This window comes from Dermacentor variabilis, chromosome 4 (assembly GCF_050947875.1).
Source record: "Dermacentor variabilis isolate Ectoservices chromosome 4, ASM5094787v1, whole genome shotgun sequence".
NCBI classification, from domain to species: domain Eukaryota; kingdom Metazoa; phylum Arthropoda; class Arachnida; order Ixodida; family Ixodidae; genus Dermacentor; species Dermacentor variabilis.
This window is the reverse complement of record NC_134571.1, coordinates 223508080-223533361: the sequence shown is the minus strand read 5'-3', so window position 1 is coordinate 223533361 and position 25282 is coordinate 223508080. Positions and strand designations below refer to the sequence as shown.

Sequence of the window (25282 nt, the reverse complement as noted above, 5' to 3'; positions counted from 1 at the left end):
GAGCCGGATCCTGATTGGGAATGTCTAAACAGGCCTCCCGAAGCAACTAATTCGAGTCCACCGTCGGCATCTGGAGGAATGTCATAGTTTCTGCCGTCGCATGGACGTCGCAAGAAAAGGAACTCTGAAAAAAGTGCCGTTCCGATTCGTCAGAAGTTACTCCAGCACAACTACCCGAGTAACAGAAAAAGGAGCCAAGTCTTAAGAGTAGCTTCAGTAAGGTTGGCACGCAACTTTGTTCCAAGAAAGACACGGCGTATTATTTTTCTGAAGATGCAGGTCTTTTGTACCATCACTAGTCTACCTACGGGAAAAATTTTTAAATAAGTCGTCCTAACAAAGTTTCGACTCCATATTCAGAAAGTTGCTCACGAAAGCATCATGGCTGGTCACCAGGGCGTTCGACAAGCTACCGACCGTATCTTCGGAGATTTTCAATGGCCTGGGATGCACGAAAACATCAAACGTTTTGTCCAGTCTTGCGATGTGTGCCAGACTACAAGGCCAAAAGGAAAAGTTGGTGTCGCCCCTTTGGGCAACATGCCTCTTATACGGACACCGTTCCAAAGAGTCGCGGTTGATCTGATCGGACCACTAACCACAAGGTCGGATAAAAGAAATCGCTACGTCCTCACCCTTATTGACATTGCGACACGCTATCCTGATGCCATAGCGCTGGCTCATATCGATTCCTTCAGTGTCGCCGAAGCACTGCTTGAAATTTTTGCAGAGTGGGCTCGCCATGAGAGGTGGTCACCGGTCGAGGTTTCACTTCTGAGCTCGTGCAGGAAGTCGGTCGACTGCTTTCGGTCAAGTTTTTCCGGACCACTCCACGCCATGGCCAATGGTTTGGTTTAAAAGTTAAACGGCACTCTGAAGGCTCAAAGGAATGTGCCAAGAAAAGCCACGGTCTTGGGATCGATACCTATCTCCACTTTTCGCTTATCCAGAGGTGCCGCAAGCCAGTTTCGGCTTTTCGCCGTTTGAATTAATCTACGGCAGGCACGTGCGCAGACCGGTAAGCGTTTTGAAAGAGCTGTGGACAAAAGATGAAAGTTTGAAAGTTTATTTAACATAATGAACGTATGCAATTGCAAAGTAGACACCTTTGGGACCCAACAAATTTGTTAATAGGTCCCTACCGATTGTTATTAGGAAAAAAAACACTTCTATGGCAGCTGTTATTTTTTATACTGGAAAATCACATAAAACCTAAATAGCTGAATAAGTAAAACAAGAAAATACAGTAGTAGGGGACATTTCACAAATGAGATACATTTTTCTAACAATTTTCTTTGTTACGTCATCGAAAACATCGGCACAGGAAAAGAAAAAAAAAGAAAAGTGAGGGCATGGGCAAACATGCGCAGTGTTACGCATTGTTAATAAGCGAGAGTTTTAATTTTTAAGAAATGTATGCAATGTTCTTAGAGTGGTTAGGTCACTATCAAGTTTATTCCAAACTGAGGTACCTGTAAACTCTAGTGTAGAGCGACCGTAATTAGTATTTACCTTAGGCAATAAAAAACGACAGCGAGATGTGTTTCCAACATGGCGAAGTGAGGGATGGAGCGAGACCGTTGTCAAGGCCAGTTTTTCATTAACTATTTGATGCATGATGGAGGCGATGTTATATGTTGTCAAATCGTAAATGTGGAGAATGTTAAGGGTTTTAAATAAATCTTCACTCTTAATATGCATACTGTTGGGTGCTATAATGCGAAGAGCTCTTTTTTGAAGTGTAAACACTGGTGACAGATGAGTTTTGTATGTGCAACCCCAGCTCGCTAAGCAGTAATTAATGTGAGAGTGAACAAATGCGTAGTAAAGATTGATAAGTATGTGGGGAGGGAAATAGTTTCAACATTTCGACAGCACATGCAAGCCATATGAAGCCTTTTGAACTACGGAACGCACATGAAGGCGGAATTTTAAATGGTTATCGATAATAACACCAAGAAATTTTGTCTCACTAGATTGTTTTATTGGATGGTTATTGTAAACGACATCTGAATGAATAGCCGTTTTCCTTTTTTCAGAGTGAAATAAGATAAAAACTGTCTTAGTTGGGTTAAGGTGAACGACATTCGTTGTACACCAACGGTGCAAAATTTGTAATTCAGAGTTAAGTTTATTGATTAGGTTGCATTCTTCATAATCTGGGGGGGGGGGGGGCTATAATAAGGTTAGTATCGTCTGCATAGAGTACAGGGGTAGCACACACAAGCTGCGAAGGCAAGTCATTTATATAGAGTAAAAAAATAAAGGTCCAAGTACGGATCCCTGGGGAACGCCAAGGTTAATAACGGTGCTGTTGGACTGAAAATCACCTAGTTGAACTATTTGTTGACGATTTTCTAACTGCGAATTAACGTCAAAGGTATTCCATTAATTCCCTAACGGAGCAATTTATCGCTGAATATAAAATGATTGAGGGAATCGAAAGCTTTCGTAAAATCTATGAACAATCCCGCGACCAGATAACCACTGTCTATTGATTTTCTAATTAAGTCTGTAAATGTTGAGACTGCAGTTTGTGTGGAAAGGCCGTTTCTACAACCAAATTGGTGCCGAGAAAGAATGTTGTGCTTGTGCAGGTAGTCATTAAGGCGCCTCGCGAATATTTTTTCTGGTATTTTGCTGAAGAACGGTAACACAGAAATTGGACGGTAGTTTTCTATTCTATGCTTGTCCTTTGACTTCTACAGTGGCATCACCTTGGCAATTTTCATCCGTTCAGAAAACACACCCGTGACGAATATAGTATTGACGATATGCGCGAGAACTGGTGACACGATGTCAGTTACAAGTTTAATGACATGCGCCGAAACATTGTCAATTCCAGAGGCTGTGTTTCACAAATTAGAAATAACTGAAGCCACCTCAAGCTCATCTGTAGGGTAAAGGTAAAAAGAAGCATTTGTACGTGGAATGTACGTTGCATCAAAATCCTTACCAGTTGAGTTAATGTTGGACGAAAAATAGGCACTGAAAGCATTACAGATACCTTCCGGTGTAGTGTACACATCATTGTATATTATTTTTTCTGGGGGATGTTGTTTTACGTCTCGACCTAGAAACTGGTTGAGAAGGGACCAGTTTTTTTTTTTTTTCGAATCCTTCCCGTTCTGTTCAATGCGATTGCTAAAATAAGCTTTTTTTGCTGCATAAACTGTTCTATTAAGAGTTTGCGGATACGTAAAGTATATTTCCTTCAAGGAAGTGTCATAAGGTTGCCTTTTTAATTTCCTATACAGGTTATATTTCGTTTTAATAGAACGCAAGAGCGCGCCCATTACCCAAGGATCTCGCGGTATTGCATGTCTATTGCGCACACAGTAAGTGGTGGAGGCGGTGGCGACCGCCTCGCTAAACATGTATACAAACATGTCGTAACTAGTGTTAGAATTTTTTGAAGAGTATACACGTGACCAATCAATTGCGCGTACATTATTTGCAAATACGTCAGCGTTAAATAATGTCCGCGTAAAACACTTCTTGCTTGAGTTCAGGCAGTTTGACATTACAAAAAGCACAGGGTAGTGATCAGTAATACTAACATCTAAAACTTCTCCATATTTGCAAACAGGAGTGTTAGACAACACATGGTCTATAAGTGTACGACTGTGTTCTGTTACACGCGTTGGTTTGTATACAAGCAATGAGTAACCTTAACTAGTAAAACAAGACACATATTCATAACAAGAAGAAGAATCAATGTCACTTACATCAATATTGACATCACCCATTATTACCACACGAGCATTAGAACTCAAGAACGCATTAAATATACAGTCAAGGTCATCGCAAAAGCCCTGATAAGATGCAGACGGCGACCAATATATAACGCCCACAATAAGGTTCTGTGACGGCTGCAAATGACTTCTATCCACTTCAGTTCATACTGATTCGCAATGAGGTGTTTTAAATTCAGTATCGTATCGTCTCCTGTACGTAATGCTATCGTCTATGTACAGGGCAGCGCCACCATGGGCGATGCCAGATTGGTTGTAGGTTGCGCGGCAGTTCGCTTCTAGCTTGTAACCAGGTTTATTGTGAAGTCCGACTTCATTTTCCGTCAACCATGTCTCTGATATACCAATAAAGGAGAACTTCTTGATAAATAGGCTAACAAAATTACGGATTTGGTCCTGGTTTTTCCGTAAACTGCGCGCATTGAAGTGTGCACCTAGCAGCACGTTTTGAGAAACTGTCTTTTGATTGAAATCGTCTACTGACATGTGCGCCATGATGTCTGTGATTTGCTAGCTAGCTGATACGACTAAGATCAGCCTCACAAGTAACACGTGCAACAGGGCTATCAGTTGCTTTCCGTGCTTTGATTTGACCTTGATCTGTCCAAACAAACATCCACTTCTTTTCCCTTTTTTGCTTCAGTGCCTCAGCCAACAATTTCTTGTTTTCACATGTGAGATGCTCATTTACGTAGATTGCCTGATTTCTGACGGAAGAAAAGGCCAGCGCATCCGTGGAAAGCCGCGCTTTTTTCACTCGCTGATAAAATTCATTTCGGACTTTCCTTGAAGCAAAACGAACGATTATGTTTTTTCAGTGGTATTGTGCGCAATAGACACACGATGGCAAACATCAATGTCTTTGGTGTCAATGGGTTCTGGACTAGTAATTCAGTTCTCATTTCGTGTCATAGGTATACCCTTCATTTCGATGTTGTTGCCCCTTGAATATTGCTCCAGGGACATCATACGGCTTAACAGCTCTTAATTTTGTCGCTTCAGATTCTCGTTACTTCTGCGCAAGGTTGCGTTTTCCCTCACTATTTCATCACATTTGCTGAGGAGAGATTCAAAGTTGGAATTCATAAGCTTCATGCTTTCTTCCATGTCAATGACCTGGTTTGGTAATTGCGCAAGACGGTCCAGACGTATAGTTATGTCATCCAGTCTAGAGGTAAGTACATTCACACTCTGACTGTTGGAGCTACCTGTCTGTGCGGTAGGACCCTGAATTTCGTTCTCGTCTGTTTTGGTGTTCGCAGCTGCTGAGCTACCCCTTAACCTTGCTGAGCAGCATGTCGGGCACTTCCACGTCCTTCGAGCAGCTTCATTCTTTCCTTTAAAGAATGTTTCATTTGTGCCAGAACATTTTCCTGGGTGATAAATGTAATCGCTTTCGGAACAAGTAATCCTATTAGTCATTGTCGATTGTCTTCTTGCATGAAAGGCAAACGTCACGCATCATGGTAGTTTTTCTCTGCAAATGAAAAACACTGACACTTTCTGGCAGCAGCGGCGGCAGGAAGGACTAGCGGAAAAGTTCTGAAATATAGAACTAACCTGTAAATACACGACGAAGCAGTTAGAACACGTCCAGTCTGCTCCACCGCCGCTGCCAGAATAATGTGGACGAAGGCGCAGTCAGTGCCTCGAAAGATAGTAGAGTGGTGTCGCTGCACTTGCTTGAATGGGGCGTCAATGAAAGATAGTGGCGTGTTATGGCCAGGTTCTTCTGCACCCAAGAACGACAGCGTAGATCATGCTTGCTTGTGTTCCGCGCAGAAGCTGTAAATACACGACGAAGCAGTCAGAACACGTCCAGTCTGCTCCACCGCCGCTGCCAGAATGACATCGACGATACACCTATCTTGTGGACCTCGGGAACCGACTCGAGGAGACATGTGACCTTGCCCACGAAGAGCTTAGTAAGGCCCATGAAAACAATTTTATTATTATGGCAAGAGCAGACAAAGACTACAATACGGGGTCAAGGTCCTGATCTTATTACTGACTGACTCGAACGAGCTTCTCATGAAATGGAAAGGCCCATTTACGGTCTCTGAAGTCAGGAATGATGTCGACTATGCCATTGACATTGGTACAAAGTTAAAGGTCTTCCAAGTTACCATGTTAAAGAAGTATGAGGAGCGGGAAGTACGAATAACCAAGTGTCTACAGCCACCGTTGTCAACGACCAAAACACAAAGGCCGAAGTTACTGACGACACTGATTTGGTAGATAGGATCCCTTCTCTAAGCCTACGCCAAACCCAGAACACCGCGCACGTCAAGGTATCACCAAGCTTACGTCTAAAACAGCACAAGCAAGTTCAAGAATTGTGCAACGAGTTCGCAAAGATATTTTCAGATCTCCCAAACAAAATAAAACTCGTAGAATGTTCGCTAGAACTGATATCCGAGAAAACCTGTTCACATACCCCGGTACTCTATTCCCCTGGCTATGCGTAGAAGGTGGAGAGCGAGGTACAAGAGATGCTGGGATTAGGCATCATTGAGAAGTCAGTCCCCATATCTCTCACCGATTGTTGTCGTTAAGAAACCCAACAACACTATTCGTTTGTGCATCGATTTCCGCGAACTGAACAAAAAGTTGGTTTTCGACAGCGAGCCAATCCCAAGGATTGACATTGTCCTTGTGCTTGCAGGGAAACAACAGTATTTTTCAAAATTTGACTTTATAAACGCCTACTGGCAACTACCCATGGCTGCAGAGAGCCGCGAAAAAACGGCATTTTCAAGCTTGTCGGGGCGCTATCACTTCAAATATATGCATTTTGGAATCAAGACTGCCCCAGCTATCTTTCCAAGCCTAATGAGGACATTTTAGGAGACCTACCCAACGTATATCACTACTTTGACGACGTGGTAATCGCCACCATTACCTCGAAAGAACACGTCGATTCCCTGGGACGCGTTTTCCAAATGTTACGCATGCGAACCTCACGATCAAACGTAGCAAGTGTAAGCTCGGGCGAAATACTATTACCTTCTTTGGACACCGCATTGGAGATGCGAAAGTAGAACCACTGCTAAAAACACAGGACAAGATGTTAGCCGCTAAAAGGCCAACCACAAAGAAAGCCGTACATTCGTTTCTCGGCTTAACCGCATACTATATACAGAGGGTTTACCCCCAACTACGCCGAGATCTCCAAGCCCCTGACTGACCTTACAAAAAAGGGTCAAAACCATATTGTATCTTGGGGACCGACACAAGAAAACGCCTTCAGCGTCCCCAAGGACACGGTCGCCGCAAGTCCAATACTTCAAGCCCCGGACTTCACGAAGACATTCGTGCTCCGCACGGATACTTCGAATACGAGTCCGCTGTACTTCTACGGACCAGCGAAGACATGTTTTACACCCCGTCGATTATGCTAGTCGAAACCTGCTGCCTAGAGAAACCAGTCATTCCACCATTGAACGTGAGTGTTTAGCGCTTGTCTGGGCTGTCCAGATGTTCCACATTTACCTTTGCGGGGGACCTTTCGTTATCCAGTGCGACCATCAGCCACTGCAGTACGTGCAGTCGGCCAAGCACGTAAACAACCGTGTTTTACAGTGGAGATTGTTGATGCACGAGTATTCGTTTACTGTGGAATATGACCCGCCGTGGTTGCTCAGTGGCTATGGTGTTGGGCTGCTGAGCACGAGGTCGCGGGATCGAATCCCGGCCACGGCGGCCGCATTTCGATGGGGGCGAAATGCGAAAACACCCGTGTGCTTAGATTTAGGTGCACGTTAAAGAACCCCAGGTGGTCAAAATTTCCGGAGTCCTCCACTACGGCGTGCCTCATAATCAGAAAGTGGTTTTGGCACGTAAAACCCGAAATATTATTATTACTGTGGAATACATCAATGGGTCAAACAATGTAGGTGCAGATTACTTAAGCCGTATCTGAACTGCGTCACCTCTTGGAACAGCACTTGTTAGAACTTTGGCTTGTGTTCCGAAGTCGCAACGTGTTTGGTGATCAGTGATCGCTCATAAATTGTTTCTGTGGACCACGAACTTTCCTTGAACTATCTGCACGTGCCTGTACTCGTGCACCCCCGCCTCTTATGTTATTTAGAATAATTGCGGGCAACTATCTTAAGTGGTGGGCAACTAGAATTGGTGATGGTGATTGCGGAGGAAGAGCACGTGCCACCAACAAGGAAGCACTGCACCAGGCATCTATAACAGCAGGCCGCTGGTGCACAGGAGAGCTGAGCCACGAGCGGGCTCTTCGACCAGGTCCGCACGGTAGCAAGACACCCAGTCGCCAGTCATCGAGCCTTGTACCGCCGTTCTGCCAGCTGCCGTTCGAGACCTCCGCTCGCTTTCACGCTCTACACGCCGCTTCCTTGTTGGTGGCACGTGGTCTTCTTCGGCAATCACCATCGCCAATTATTTTCTTGTTGTTGCCACAACACAATCATGACAAGCTGGTCTTGTCACCGCCACACGCCACTATCCACATCATCACACCTATGCCAAAACAATTCATAGAGAGGAAAAATATTAAATTTTTTTATATATGGGAGGAGAATTACATATCAATGGGCTGAATGTCATAACCACTACACCTTCGTTTTGTAAGTGTTTAAGGAGTTTGAGGTGTGTGTTATATGTGTTGCCTCAGGATGACGCGCAGTAAGAAAGATGACTATGAGCTTAGACGTAAAATAGTTACGAAATAATGTGGGGCTCGAAGTAGGAATGTGTTTTATTAGTTACATGAATTCCAAAAGAACCCTTCTTAACAAGCGATATGACATGAAGATCAAATTTGAGGTGCTTATTAACGATTGCACCACGAAACGTGGTACTGCTAGACAGGTACAGCGCGATTGTTAAGCGAAACTGTTAAGGTAGAACTTCTGCATAACTGGGGAGAACGGAATAACATAATTGTGCTATTATAAGGATTGCTATACAAGTTTGCTTTGCACCAAGACTGGGCATTGCGAAGGCCGGTGTTAAGTTTTTCTTGAGTACAACTGGGATTTATCGACAGTAAAATGGTATCATCAGCATATAAAATACAACTAGAATGACAAAGTACTAGTTGAAGATCCTGAAGGGGCAGCACAAGATGACAAAGACAAAGTATTGAAGGTAGATTATTAATGCATAAAAGAAAGAGTAGAGGTCGAAGAAAGCACCCCTGGAGTACACCTTAATTATTTCTTCTGACGATCGACGATTGTTCATTTCAGCAATTTGGGATCGATTAATAATGTAGTTGCTAATGAACTGTAAAGGGGGGCTAAATATACCAAAGTATTTGAGTTGTGCAACATAATTTCATCGCTGATGGCATCAAATGCCTTAGTACGGTCAATGAATGCGGCGCCAACCAACCTACCTCTGTCTATTGCTTGTTTGAGGCCATCAGTAAAAGAAAAAATAGCAAATTTATTAGAAAGGGCTTGGCGAAAACCAAATTGATAAGGAGACAGCAGGTTCTATTTAGAGAGATACTTTGTTAAACGCTTATAAAACGGTTCTTCGATTACATTTCTAAAGAATGATAGTATGCAGATTGGACGGCAGTTGCAATAGAACCTGTCACCTTCTTTGTGTACTGGAACTATTTTGCCAACCTTGAGGCAGCCTAGAAAAATACCGGACCTGAACATATTATTTTTTGTATTTAACCAAATTGGTGACAACTCACTTGACATAAGTTTCACCGTTACCAGGGCGCAGGCCTTTTAGAGAAGGCGTCACTCGGTGGACTTCCTCGGGTGACGTTGGAAACGGATGAAATAAGTGCGATGTTGAAGGTAAGGTTCGACATCCAATATGGCACTAAAATGGTCGCTAAATGCATTTGCTACGTCATTTGGATTATTATGGCAGCTGCCCTTACGAATGATTTCACTCAAGCATGATTCGGACCTGTTACTGTTAAGAAACGCCTTTATTATTTTCGAGCTCTTAGTGTCATTTCTAGTTTTCTCGATTTGGCATTGGTAATAATAGCGTTTGAGGCGTTTAAGAACAGCAGAAACTACGTTAGAATGTTTCAAATCTCAACTTTAATGCAGTATTAAGTGACTGGGTTTTGAGTTTCTCATGGAGTCAATTTTTCTTGTAAATGGACCTGATCAGCACATCGGGATATCTGGGTGTGTGAAACCAGTGAGTTACCTCAATATTAACTGTTCACTCTTAATACAATCAGTTTTTATCTTGAAGGACTGAAAGGCTATTTTACCATTGTCCTCACCGATGTCATCCCAATTGGTTGCATGGATTATATCGAAAAACCCTGCAGAATAGAATGAAGACTTCTGACGCGTCATACAACGCTCTATTTTGATAGTCTAAACAAAGAATTAGTGGATTATGATCAGTAAACGTGAGATCAATTTCTCCAGCTATGTGACCAGATGTCGTACTAAAAAAGGTGATCAGTTAAGGCCTTCGTACCGATTGGGTCACACCTATGGGAATGTTAATTATTGAGGAATATCTATAGCTGAGGAGACACTGGATGTAGTGAGAGCACGAGTGATTATTAATGTCTATAATGTTAACATTCGCATCACCACAGATCTTGTTCTTATTTTCACTAATAACGGAGTGTAAAACTAAACCTATATGAGAAAAAAAATATGAATAAGGTGATGGAGAACGATCTATACAAGCGACTACTGTATTACGACTGTTTAGCGTGAACGCTTTCGGATTAAATGCCAACCAAATAGATTCGCATTGCCGATTTCGAAATAAAAGATCACCGCGACGCTTCTACTTTAGTTACGACCGAACTAAAATTTCAGCTCCACCACTGGGTTGCCCATCTCGATTGCAGTATTCCGAAATGTATCCTGAAAACCCACGCAAGTTTCCGTCACTGTGTGAAAGCCAAGTTTCGGATAAGCAGATAACTGCACGACTAATTGTAGAAAGAAAAGTAACCAGGTCATCACGATGCTTGCGAAGGCTGAGCGTGTTAAAACGAATCAATGGTAGTGGCTGATGACCTTACACGCAGTAAGCCTCTACACTGTTGAAAAAGAGAACGTGCTGATAGTTATGGTAAAAAAGAAAAAGCGAGAACACGCAATGTTGGTAGTAAAGGTGCACATGAAAACTGTCGCGCCAGAGATCCGGAAAATACGATCGTTCTGTTTTTCTCGTCTTCACTGTACAGCTGTGCATCCAGAGGAATTTCGAACCTTTTACTTTGTTCAGCGCAAGTGCCTTTGCGAACAGTCGGTTGTTTTCTGGGGTTAAATGATCATTGACGTATGTCGATCTCGATTCTCCACATGCTAATAAAGTTACAGTAAATGCCGCTAAAACAAAATACGTTCTGTTTAGGTCAAGACGCAAAAGTATCATTGATACTCAATTACATATTGATCTTGATAACGTGCTGTTTGAGCAAGTTGACGCCATTAAATGCATCGGTGTAACCTTAGACATCAACCTTCGAAACAAATGGAACCACTAATTAAAATTATTAGTGGTTCCATTTCTAGTATTCCTGTTAGGCAACACAAAAACGTTAATTGAAAGCCGTTAATTATTTGGTTGTCTTATCTCTTATTGACCTTATTATCTGTTATTGAATTATTATCTTATTGACCACCATTGCAATTTTCATGTCGCATATCAAAGGGAATGGAAAAATGTGCAACCTATTGAACAAAGGGGAACTGGATTGATACCTTTTCGAGACATCATTGAGTAGTGTGCCTCAAAACGAAGCCGGCCTAAGCGGTGACGCCCCTGTCAAAGCACCCTATTGTCGGTTTTAACGTAATATTTCAATCGACCACTTCGAGACCACATGCTCGCTTTTAACTACCTGCTCGGCCTGAGAAAAATAAACTTGCTTTGCCTTTGCAACTTCTCAAGATACGCGCTAGGAATTCGCTATGGCTACAGCGTGATAGAAACCGTTTACGGAGTCTGGAAAAACGAAGCAGTCTTAATGACAGACCACAGAAACACGTAGTACGTCACTGTGGCTTTATTGGTGTGCTCGATGCAAATTAGACCCTTTAAATTACGACTTTCACTTGCTATGAACTCCCGCCAGACCGCTGGCGCAGTTCATGGTCGATTTTTGAGCGAGAGTTGCAGAAGCAAAAAAAGAAAGGAATATGTCAGCCGCATGTTGCAAACTGAATTTTTTTTTTTCTGCGTAGACGGGCAAGGGCGTTCTGCGTACAATGTACCTGCGACCCAACAATTCGGCCGACATCTACCCGGTGGACATGGTTGCCAACATGATGATCACCGCCACGTGGCACGTGTGGAAGGAGAAACCGGCCGGGCCTTTCGTCATCAACTGCACCTCGGGGTCTATGCGGCGCCTCACGTGGCAGCAGATCTTCGACTACTCGAAGCCACTGGTACTCAAGTACCCGAGCAGCGAGATCTTCCGTTACCCGGGCGGTAGCTTCAAGACGACCCGCTTCTGGCACTCTGTCGCCGTCCAACTCGATCACAACCTGCCCGCTTTCATCGCCGACACGGTGGCCCGGCTCGGAGGATACAAGCCCATGTGAGTGTCTAGGGCTTGTTCGCTGTCCATGACTTAGGTAGTGCGCGATGTAGACAACAGTGGACAGCGCTGTACTCGCAACAAATTTCATGTAAAGAACAGCATGCTACATGTGCACACGAAATCACACCAGAATATCGTCTTGGCGCGGCATCGCGCAAAGATGCGTCAGAAAGGAAGTGCACCCTTGCTTGTAGCTTCCCGTTAAAAGATAAACCCGAACACTTCGTATGGTATGTGATATTCGCCGATAATTTCAACGTAGGGAATTTAACTTTTTCTCCATAAGCCTATCGATGGGGTGATACATAGGTTTCACCGAACTGTGCGATCTTCTCGAGTTCAATAATATCACCTGTTAGGCGCTGTGTGTCTTTGCTCCTGTCCGTCTTCTATACTTTGCACTGTACCTAAAGTCATGGTAATATGAGCGTGTTGATGGACGGCTCGTGGCCGCATGACGGCTGTTTCTCGACTTCGCGCAGTTTCTGTCACTGGTTCTGTTACTTATTTAGGATACAACGCGGTGTAAAAAGCACTGCCGTCAAGCTTACCTGTCTGTGACGTTTCCATCGCAGTTAACTAGCGAGCTCCGCGTTTGCATTTGCTGCGACAGTTACTAGCGCTAACAAGACTAACGGAGAAAAAAGTGGCAAAGGGCAGAGCACTAGTCACAGCAAAGTAACTATGTCATAGCAAATGCATCAACACCAAGTAGTGCAACTTTCTGCATTAATTATTCGGCGCACCCGCCGTGGTTGCTCAGTGGCTATGGTGTTAGGCTGCTGAGCACGAGGTCGCGGGATCGAATCCCGGCCACGGCGGCCGCATTTCGATGGGGGCGAAATGCGAAAACACCCGTGTGCTTAGATTTAGGTGCACGTTAAAGAACTCCAGGTGGTCAAAATTTCCGGAGTCCTCCACTACGGCGTGCCTCATAATCAGAAAGTAGTTTTGGCACGTAAAACCCCAAATATTATTATTATTAATTGTTCCGCGTTTGCCTTTTCAATCGATCATTGTCGTTGACCGCTTATTTTCTTTGATCTGCTTTAAATAGACACCCGCAAGTTATGTTACACAGTATTAGTAATCAATGTATTAATAGCTCAGCGTTCTGTTTGGACTAGGCAAAGAAGCAGTTCTTTTGATTTCCTGTGGACTTTGTGTTGTTTTCAGCGAAATGAAGCTGAGCAAGCAATGAGACGTTATAGACCTGCTAATCACGTGATAACGTTCTTCGCCCATGGTTTCAATAGCTTCCGATCGCCCTTATTGTATTGGGTGTTTCACTGTATCATCCAATATGAACAAGCTGAGTTCTCTGCCATTAATCACTTCAAGTAATTCTGCCTAACAAAAACGGTTAAGCGCGTTCTGGAAATCGCCCGGCGGTTGGTGCTATTGTCGAAAAATAGTCACTCCGCTGTTATTCTATATTGGGCTACATAGGCTCAACGCACTTATATCTGACATAGGGGTGAACGTACGAATCTTTTCTTTTTCGAACCCACACAATACCGCAGTGCTTGTGGGAGTATTCCTGTTCAACTAATCTGAGGCCCTGTGCCGAGCCAGGAAATAAACTACGTAGTAAAACTGAAATTGGAAATCGAAACGGAACCCCCTGCTACGGCTACAACTGTCACCTAGCCATTCCCGGGGTGAAGCAACCTTGCTGTGCCACTTGTGGCTAGGAGGGGCGTTCACGAACGCTTACTCCTATCGTATGGGAATGGCCGACAGCCCGATGTGCGAATCCTGACGGTACGAGGAAACCATCGAGCACCTATTGTATACCTGTCCTCGCTACGAGGTACGACGCCTCTCTCTCAAGACAACTTTAAACGGACGGGACTCGAGACCGTCCTGTGAGTCAAAGATACTCAGACCATGGCTACACCCGTCACTGACGTCTTTCTATTCCCCTTTCCTTTACCCACTGTCTAGGGCAGGAAGCCAGGTGCTCATCTGGTTGACCTCCCTGCCTCTCCTTGCTCTCTCTCCGGACTTTCGTGTCTCAGACGGGCCACCTACTGTTCACGCGCGATTATTTTTTGTCCGTTTTGCAGGTTAAGTGCCCAGCTCCCTTGTTTAATGTACAATCGCAATCAAAAGTACGCGGCACACCACTCCGGGCGGCTTATACGGAAAACGTATCCTATAGGAGCCAGGTGGTCAGAACTGCGCGCCTGTTGGCTCTCGCCACAGGCCACTTCCGCTAGCATGGCGGCACCCAGGGACGCGGCCTCAGACGTTGCCTCCGAGATTTAAGTTTGTTTACGCTCCGACGCTGGGCTGCCGTCCCGGTGTACGCGATGCAGCTCTGTGATTCAGCAGTGGGCACAGACGCCCATTTGGTAATAGGAGCCCGCATCACTTGCATTATGGCGTATCCGAGGCACGTGAATCAACTTGAAATGCTTCGAGAAACGCCTGTGCAACGTTACGCAAGGGTTGTGTGCAGGCCTTTGACAACCTTACACCTCGCTGCTGAAAGCCGCGTCGCTCTGTTTTCAACGACGCTGAAAATGATGCGCGATGTGGACACGCGCCAGCGAAGAGGACGGCGGCATGATCATGGGGCCATGTGTTGATGCCGCAATAACGACGACGCGGTAAGTTTTTGTAGCCGTTCAGAGTGCATATTTCCGAGAACGCTATTACTATCAGGTAAGACTTAACGCCGCATACGCCACGAGGAGCGCGCACTTGTCCAAAATATAGGCATTTAGCCTGTCCGCTATTCCGGCAAACGGGGACAGTTTGGGCGAATTGCCGGATTTGCCGGGGCGTAAACGTGTGCGGCCGAAACGGTGCAGCCGCCTGGTGGCGTAGAGTTCAACCAGACAAACACAGAGCTGAAATTGCGGTAACCCACAATATCCTGCTTCGCTAATGGTGCAAATTTTCGGCAGCGGCGTAATTGTAAACACGATTACGGCAGTGCCGAAAATTTACACCACCAGCTAAGCAGAATATAGTAATTGGCTTTGTGTTTGTGTGGTTGGGCTCTGCACTACAAGCTAGCGCCACCAACCTGGCCGCTCACGTTTACGCCCCCGCTCAACCGGAAAACCGCCCGCGCTTGCCGGAATACCGGACGCACAAAAATTCTGACGCCGCACCGAGTCACTGAGTACATGCCACGCAGAATGAGAAGCGCGCACATATTTGCAGGTGTGCGTCCATAGCCTTCGAAACGTGCTTCAAATCATAAGCACTTTCCTGCTGCCGCGCGTGCGGCGTTGTGACACCCGATTCTTCGTGGGACATGATTTTTTATACTCGCTATGCGTGAAGGAAAAGCACGTGGCCAACTCGCAATTGTCTCGCCGCTTATTGGAATAAATGTAGACTAAGGGGGAACGCTAAATAATACACTGAGCTTGCTGCGATTCTTCTGTGATTAAAAAAAAACAAGACGGTAATTTATGATGGTTTCAACGCACATCTTTGTAATGCGGCGAAGCATTCTGTTATTGCAGTGAAGCGAGTGAGAATTTGCGCGCATACACAGTGTAAGCAAGACTTTATTAGAAAAGCGGGAAACTGCACTGGGCCATAGTCTGGCCTTTATTCTTATCTTACGTGCTCACCTGAGGCCTCCGCGCTGAAGCATACAGTCTCTTGCAGAGAAGCGAAGTGAGAATCGTCGCGCTTAAGAAGCGTAAGCAACACGTTATTAGAAAAACTGGAAAGAAGTGGGCCATGGTTGTACCCCTAGGTGCGCACCTGAGTCCTCCGTCTGCCGGTATTATTTTTCTTTTTGCTTGCTATACAATTTCACCGCAGCACCTATAAGTGTTGTGGAGAAGCTTTTTAAAGCACATTCGCCATGAAATGCGTATAAAGTCTTGCTTATACTGCGTATCTGCGCAAATTCTGACTCGCTTCACTGCAGTACACTAAATGCTTCACCGCATTACAAAGACACCGTGCGTTGAAGCCATCATAAATTACGGTTTTCGTTTTTTTTTTTTTATAAGTCAAGAATCGCAGCAAGCTCGGTGTTTTAGTAGGGTTTCCCCCTTGGTCTACGCTTTATTCCAATAAGAGGCGCGACAATTGCGTTTTGGCCACGCGCTCTTTCTTTGCACGTAGCGGCTATAGGAAAATATCCCACGAAGAATCGGGTCGGAGTTAAGCCGCACGCGCGGCAGCAGCAAAGCGCTTATGGTTTGAAGCACGTGTCGAAGGCTATGAACGCACACCTGCAAATATGTGCGCGCTTCTCATTCTGCGTGGCATGTCTGTCACTCTGTGCGGCGTCGAGTTATTTATTTATTTATTTATTTATTGGTACCTCAAATTTGGGGTTTTACATGAGGGGTGGGCATATTTACATAATATTTTCAATAAATGCCTTGAACGATGAATGACTGGAGTGGTGCACCGCTTCAGAAGGTAGATGATTCCAGTCTTTCGCTGTTTGAATGAAGAAAGAGTTAAGATGAGCGGAGGTGCTCATCACAAGTGCGCGCTGCGCGTAACGTATGCGGCGTTAAGCCTTACCTGATCGCACTAGCGTTCTCGAAAATGCGCACTCTGAACTCCAGCAAAAACTTACTGTGTCGTCATTATCGCTGTGGCCTCGGCACATGGCTTCATGATCATGCCGCCACCGTCTTCTTCCTTTTCGATGTGGCGCGAGTCCACTTTCCGCATGAATGCTTTTTTTTCTGCGTCGTTGAAAACGGAGCGACGTGGCTTTCGACAGCGAGGCGTAGCGTTGTCAAAGGCCTGGGCACCACCCTTGCGAAATGTTGCACAGGTGTTTCTGGAAGCATTTCTTGCCTGGGCAAGCTTCTTGAACGAATTGTACTCACTCGAATAGAACAACACATGGAAGAACATGGACTACACCCCAATTGCATGTACGTGTTTCGGAAAGGCATGTCAGCGCAGGATGTCTTCCTCCTGCTCAAGGAAGAGGTCCTCAACCCACAACCTGGCAGCAACAACAACATACTCCTAGCCCTTGACGTGGAAAAAGCATTTGATAATATAGCACACGAAACCATCCTAGATAGCCTCGCCGCCATAGGATGCGGAGAGCGAGTATACCATTATACCGTGGCTTTTCTCAGCCACCGCAAAGCCCGCATCGGCATAGCAGGCCTACAATCAGACATATATAATCTGCCGCAGAAGGGTACTCCGCAAGGATCCATATATCTCCTTTCCTCTTCAATATCGGACTTAGAAAACTTGCTTTACAACTGGAAAACATCCCAAAACTCGAATGTGCCTTCTATGCCGACGATATCGCCCTATGGGCAACCAAGGGTTCATACGACGACAGAGAAAACACATTACTCACAGCTATCGGACACATCGAGTCATACCTAACCACAGCAGGAATGAAGTGTGCCCCACACAAGTCGGAGTACCATCAAGTCCGGCCCAAGCAAACTAAGGAACATCGAGCCCCGCCAATACATCTCGAGATTGCCGGGAAACCTATGAAGCGCGTCCCGAACGCACGCTTACTAGGTATGAACGTCCAGGAGAACAACGGCATAAAGGTAGCCTCAGAGAAATTAAATCACGTTATAAGAAGCACCGCATCACTCATCGCCAGAGTAGCGCGCAGCAAAGCTGGTTTCACGTACAAGCCCTCGTCATCAGCCGTGTCACGTACGCACTCCCGTATCAAGTCAAGCGCAAAAGCGAGACAGAGCGCATGGACACTCTCATAAGAATGGTCTACAGAACTGCTTTGCAGCTACCGTCAAGCACAACCACAAAGAAATTACTAGCGCTAGGTGTATACAACACGTTTGAGGAGCTAGCAAGTGCCACGCTCATAGCGCAGAGGGAGCGCCTCAACAAGACTCAACAGGGAAGACACCTTCTTCAACGGCTAGGGTACCCGCTGACACCTCAGTACTGCAAAGAAGAAACACAACTCTTGACTAACCACATTAGAGAGAACATTGTAATAGACCCTATCCCCAAGAACATGCACCCCACCCACAATCAAGCGAGAAGAGCAGCGTGTGCCCGCATGTTGCACAAACGCAGCTTCAGAGACCCAGATACATACTACACGGACGCTAGCCCGTATCCCTCGTCGCCACGTTGCGGGCCCAAATACACAATCGCCGTTGTCAATCAGGGGAGCCTGGTAGCCTCTGCCTGCATCCGCGTCATACGCAGCGCAGTAGCAGAAGCAGCAGCGATCGCTCTCGCACTTTGGGACGCCGAGAGCAAGGGAAGGTCCGCCCGCGTCCTTACGGACTTACAAGCGGCGTGTCGTTTATACATGAATGGAACGCTCCCTATACAAGCCATTCGAATCCTGGGTCGCTCACTAGAATGGACCCACGGTATCGTCTGGTGCCCCGGGCACGAAGGCCTGCGGGGCAACGAAGAGGCGGACTGCGCAGCTCGAGGTCTCACTAGCCGAGCGGCAGACCACACCGTTCTTCAGCCTCCGACAGACCGACGAGCGACCCACGAGTTATTAACGACAGGTCAACAAATACTACAGGACCAACGTCTGGGAAGAACGCAATACGCTCCCCACACAAAGCTCTTGTCACGTGGTGGTGACGTTGAATAACACAGTAGCAATACTGTGAACGACAAAACTAACATTTATTGGGCGAACCTGTGCCCACAAAACAGGCTACACTTATAGCACAACGATAGCGGCGAACACGGTCGGCGATCGTCGAAAATCCGATCAGCGGGTCAAGCGCGTCGGCTTTTATACAGCAGTCATCGAATGTTCCAGACTAATCGTTGGGACCCGCATGCCTTCTACAAAGTTCCACACCATTTGTGTCAAGCGATGAAATCAGATAACACAAGGTTCGGCAACAAGAGACAGCGGATAGAAGCATCGATAACTTTCCAGAAACTTCGGATACATGCAGGCGCGTCCTGCGCTGTGCGATAACATTTGTTAGGCGGCAAAACGTGTCGCCCAATAAGGACAAGTACACGTGCCAATACCCCCCTCTTGAAAAGCATCGACCCGGTGCTGCAAACAAACGAAAGTAATAAATAAGCACTCGTAGCAAAGAAAAAAACAAAATAAGGAAAGTTCGTTAGAGTCCGTAAAACGGTTTAAGACGCACCACGTGGACCACTTCAGGTCGCGCGCGACGTCGCTGTGAATGCGAAATGCCATCTGGCAAGACCTCATAGTCCAGTGCGCCAATACGTCGGATGACCTTGTAGGGTCCGAAATAGCGTCGCAATAGTTTCTCACTAAGTCCTCGTCGGCGTCATCATCATCATCATCATCAGCCTGGTTACGCCCACTGCAAGCCATACTTCTCCAACAACCCCGGTCATATACTAATTGTGGCCATGCCGTCCCTGCAAACTTCTTAATCTCATCCGCCCACCTGACTTTCTGCCGCCCCCTGCTACGCTTCCCTTCCCTTGGGATCGTCGGCGTATCGGGGTCCATACCCAAACACGGTCGCCGGGCTGGTACTCGACGAAGCGTCGTCGGAGATTGTAGTGTCGGCTGTCGGTCCTCTGCTGGTTCTTGATTCGCAGGCGGGCGAGCTGTCGGGCTTCTTCGGCGCGCTGGAGATAGGTAGCGATGTCAAGATTCTCTTCGTCAGTTACGTGCGGCAGCATGGCGTCGAGCGTCGTCGTCGGGTTCCTGCCGTAAACCAACTTGAACGGCGTGATCTGTGTTGTTTCTTGCACCGCCGTGTTGTAAGCGAATGTTACGTACGGCAGGACGGCATCCCAGGTCTTGTGTTCGACGTCGACGTACATTGCTAGCATGTCGGCGAGGGTCTTATTCAGCCGCTCCGTAAGACCATTCGTCTGTGGGTGGTAGGCCATTGTCCTCCTGTGCCTTGCCTGACTGTATTGCAGAATGGCCTGGGTGAGCTCCGCTGTAAAGGCCGTTCCTCTGTCGGTGATGAGGACTTCTGGGGCGCCATGTCGCAGCAGGATGTTTTCGACAAAGAATTTCGCTACTTCGGCGGCGCTACCTTTCGGCAGTGCTTTAGTTTCAGCGAAGCGGGTGAGGTAGTCCGTCGCCACGACGATCCACGTATTCCCGGTTATTGACGTCGGAAAGGGTCCCAACAAGTCCATCCCGATCTGCTGGAATGGTCGGCAAGGAGGCTCGATTGGCTGTAGTAATCCGGCTGGTCTTGTCGGTGGTGTCTTGCGTCGCTGACAGTCTCGGCATGTTCTGACATAACGGGCGACGTCGGCGTTCAGGCGCGGCCAATAATACCTTTCCTGTATCCTCGACAGCGTCCGGGAGAATCCAAGGTGCCCAGCGGTTGGATCATCGTGTAGGGCGTGCAATACTTCTGGACGCAGTCCTGACGGGACAACAAGAAGGTAGTTGGCGCGCGCTGGTGAGAAGTTCTTCTTTACGAGTAGGTTGTTTTGAAGCAAGAACGAAGATAATCCTCGCTTAAATGCACTAGGGACAACGTCGGTGTGCCCTTCCAAATACTCGATGAGGTTTTTTAGCTCCGGGTCTGCTCGCTGCTGTTCAGCGAAGTCTTCTGCTCTTAAAATGCCTAGGAAGGCGTCGTCATCTTCGTCATCTTGCGGCGGCGAGTCAATGGGGGCGCGTGATAGGCAGTCGGCATCAGAGTGTTCTCGTCCGGACTTATAGGTTGCAGTGATATCATATTCTTGCTGTCTTAGGCTCCACCGCGTCAGCCGTCCTGAAGGATCCTTTAAATTCGCTAGCCAACACAAAGCGTGATGGTCGCTGACGACTTTGAATGGCCTACCATATAGGTACGGGCCAAATTTCGCTGTAGCCCAAACGATGGCGAGGCATTCCTTTTCGGTTGTAGAATAATTGCCTTCCGCTTTTGACAACGACCGGCTAGCGTAAGCTATCACGTGTTCATGACCATCTTTTCTCTGGACTAGCACGGCACCGAGGCCTAGGCTACTGGCGTCAGGGTGGATATCGGTATCGGCGTCCTCGTCGAAGTGCGCAAGTACGGGCGGCGACTGCATGTGTCGTTTGAGTTCTTGAAATGCGTCGGCCTGCGGCGTTTCCCACTTGAACTCGACGTCACATTTAGTTAGCTGTGTCAGCGGCCCAGCGATACGTGAAAAGTCCTTGACAAATCGCCTGTAGTAGGCACACATGCCAAGAAATCTACGCACTGCCTTCTTGTCGATGGGCTGCGGGAACTTTGCAACAGACTTGCTGATGACGTGGCCTAGGAACAGAAGCTCATCGTAAGCGAAGCGGTACTTCTCTGGCTTCAGAGTGAGCCCTGATGACTTGATGGCCTCTAGTACTGTCGCAAGCCACCTAAGGTGATCGTCGAAATTTTCGGCGAAGACGACGACGTCATCCAAGTAAACAAGACAGGTCTGCCACTTCAATCCTGCTAACACCGTGTCCATGACGCGCTGGAATATTGCAGGCGCCGAGCAGAGTGCGAATGGCATGACCTTGAACTCGTAGAGGTCGTCTGGCGTGATGAAGGCGGTCTTTTCGCGATCTCTCTCGTCGACTTCTATTTGCCAGTAGCCAGACTTGAGATCCATCGACGAGAAGTATTTTGCGTTGCAGAGCCGATCTAATGCATCGTCTATCCGTGGTAGGGGGTGTACATCCTTCTTCGTGATCTTGTTCAGTCGACGATAATCAATGCAGAAACGTAAGGTGCCGTCCTTTTTCTTCACCAAGAGAACGGGGGATGCCCACGGGCTTTTCGACGGCTGGATGATGTCGTCGCGCACCGTTTCGTCGACTTGTTGTCTTATAGCTTCACGTTCTCGCGGCGAAACTCGGTAAGGGCTCTGGCGGAGTGGTCGAGCGCTCTCCTCGGTTATTATGCGATGCTTGGCGACTGGTGTTTGTCGAATCCTCAATGACGTCGAAAAGCAGCCCTTGTATCGTTGGAGCAGACTTTTGAGCTGCTGTTGCTTAATCACGGGGAGACGTGGATTAATGTCGTAGTCTGGTTCGGGAACCATGGTCGTCGGGGTAGATGCGGCGGAATCCGAGAGGACAAACGCATTACTGGTTTCCAGAATTTCCTCGATGTACGCGATCGTCGTGCCCTTGTTGATGTGCTTGAACTCCTGGCTGAAGTTTGTCAGCAACACTTCAGTTTTCCCTCCATGCAGTCGAGCGATCCCGCTTGCGACACAAATTTCACGGTCTACCAGTAGACGTTGGTCACCCTCGATGACGCCTTCTACGTCGGCAGGCGTTTTGGTGCCTACGGATATGACAATGCTGGAGCGAGGCGGGATGCTGACTTGACTTTCTAGCGCTCTTAAGGCATGGTGACTACTAGAGCTCTCCGGCGGTATCGCTCGATCTTCCGACAGCGTTATGGACTTCGACTTCAGGTCAATGATTGCGCCGTGTTGGTTCAGGAAGTCCATGCCGAGAATGACGTCTCGTGAACACTGTTGGAGGATAACGAAGGTGGCAGGGTAAGTCCGGTCATGAACGGTAATTCTTGCCGTGCAGATTCCAGTTGGCGTAATGAGGTGTCCTCCAGCGGTCCGAATTTGGGGACCCTCCCATGCAGTCCTAACCTTCTTCAACTGGGCGGCGATGTGTCCACTCATTACGGAGTAATCGGCCCCTGTGTCGACTAAGGCAGTGACTGCGTGGCCGTCGAGAAGCACGTCGAGGTCGGTGGTTCTTTGTCTGGCGTTGCAGTTGGGTCTTGGCGTCGGATCACGGCAGCGTCGTGTTGAACTGAAGCTGGAACGTCGCGTCGTCAAGTCGTCTTTCGTCGGTGTAGTCTTGGCTTCCCGACTTCTTCGGGAAGGCGGCGTGTCGTCATTAAGTCGTCGAGATGGTTTCTTCGTCGTCTTCGTCGGCGGCGGAGGATCTTCTTCAGTTCGACGAACAGCAACCGCACCTCTATCGGTTGCTGCTTTTAGTTTTCCGTATATGGGCTCGCAGAGCGGCCCCGGGCTGGGCCGGTGTATGGTCGGCGTTGCGGCGACAGGTAGAAGCCTGGTGACGGCGAACGGGACGGTCGTCGAGGGCTCCATTGAGTAGCGGCGAGGTAGTCGGCGATGTCACGTGGGCGCTCTCCAAGCCGTGGACGCGGCGCGTTGACGGCGAACCCTCTCAGTCCCAAGTCGCGATATGGGCATCGGCGATACACATGGCCGGCTTCTCCGCAGTGATAGCAGAGCGGGCGGTGGTCGGGGGCTCGCCAAATGTCTGTCTTTCTCGGGTAGCTGCGCTGGGCGACGGGTGGGCGTGCTGGCGGCTGCGGCGGTGGTCGACGGAATTGCGGCGTTGCAGGGCCCTGCGCGGTCGTGGAGGGGGACTTTGACGGCGGGCGACGGTGGCGTAGGTCATCGCTTCTGGCTGGGGCTGCAATGATTGTAGTTGTAACTCGGGAACTCCGAGCGATCACTGAACTTCTTCATTGACAATTTCGGCGACTGTGGCCACTTGAGGTTGCGATGAAGGGAAGATCCTTTGAAGCTCCTCTCGTACGACTGCCCTGATGGTCTCGCACAGGTCGTCGGTGGCCAGTGACTGAACTCCGGCGTAGTTTGTCGAGCTCGTGCGGCGGTTGAATTGCCGGTTCCGCATTTCGAGTGTCTTCTCAATGCTGGTGGCCTCGCGAAGGAACTCTTCTACGGTCGTCGGTGGGCTTCGTATCATTGCGCCGAAAAGTTCCTCCTTTACACCACGCATCAGCAGGCGGACTTTCTTCGCCTCGGGCATTTCCGGGTCGGCGTGGCGGTGCAGACGGTTCATTTCCTCAGTAAAGATTGCGATCGTCTTATTCGGCAGCTGCGCTCTGGTCTCCAGTAGAGCTTGGGCTCGCTCTTTTCGCACGACGCTTGTAAATGTTTGCACAAAGCCGCTTCGGAACAGGTCCCACGTCATCAAGGTGGCTTCTCGATTCTCGAACCACGTCCTGGCGGCGTCCTCCAATGCGAAATAAACATGTCGCAGCTTGTCGCTTGCCCAGCTGTTAAACGTAGTGACCCTCTCATACGTTTCCAGCCAGCTTTCCGGGTCCTCAAATGTGGAACCGCGGAACGTCGGTGGTTCCCTGGGCTGCTGCAGCACGATAGCGGACGCCGGGGCTGCCATTGGAGTTGCCTTGGAAACAATCTTCTTGGTCTCAGGTAGAAGTCCGTGCTCTGGGTCAGCTGTTGAAGACGGCGGCTTGCTCGATGTTCCGGGACGGCGCTGGTGTTGTCCTTGCGGTCCGGGCTTGAATTACGGCTTGTCGGGGGCGTCCGGTACATGAACGTAAAGCACCTCCACCAGATGTCACGTGGTGGTGACGTTGAATAACACAGTAGCAATACTGTGAACGACAAAGCTAAATTTATTGGGCGAACCTGTGCCCACAAAACAGGCTACACTTATACCACAACGATAGCGGCGAACACGGTCGGCGATCGTCGAAAATCTGATCAGCGGGTCAAGCGCGTCGGCTTTTATACAGCAGTCATCGAATATTGCAGACTAATCGTTGGGACCCGCATGCCTTCTACAAAGTTCTACACCATTCGTGTCAAGCGATGAAATCAGATAACACAAGGTTCGGCGACAACAGACAGCCGATAGAAGCATCGATAACTTTCCAGAAACTTCGGATACATGCAGGCGCGTCCCGCGCTGTGCGATAACATTTGTTAGGCGGCAAAACGTGTCGCCCGATAAAGACAAGTACACGTGCCACTCTCAATAAACTCCAGGCAAGGGACTGGCGCCGCCTGCAAACTAACACATACCCACACTTGTCTCGTCTACACGCAATCTCCCCAGACAGTTATACGTCCCGGACATGTCCCTGGTGTAGCAACCACACAGCAACACGCGCGCACATAACACACGAATGTACCGACCGTCCGGGCGACGCAATTTCGCCACGAGTCACAACACACACACTCACTACGTGGTCTTGGGAGGCGAGACTCTCCGAACTGGACCTGGAACGTGACCTGGGAAGCCAACTGGCGACCCTAGACCAGACCCGGCGAGCCGCGATCGCCAGTGGAGCCCTGTCAGAGGGAACCGCGCAACAGTTTC

General features: G+C 47.9%; 1 protein-coding gene across 4 annotated transcripts in view; it reads left to right on the top strand.

The window, feature by feature from the left end:
• LOC142580129 (putative fatty acyl-CoA reductase CG5065) overlaps positions 1-25282 on the top strand; it is a 182656-nt gene that overhangs the window by 148397 nt on the left and 8977 nt on the right. For all 4 annotated transcript variants that reach the window (XM_075690947.1, XM_075690950.1, XM_075690949.1 and 1 more), the window contains exon 9: positions 11927-12285. In XM_075690947.1, the coding sequence (XP_075547062.1) occupies positions 11927-12285 (359 nt within the window). The remainder of the gene's footprint in view (positions 1-11926; positions 12286-25282) is intronic.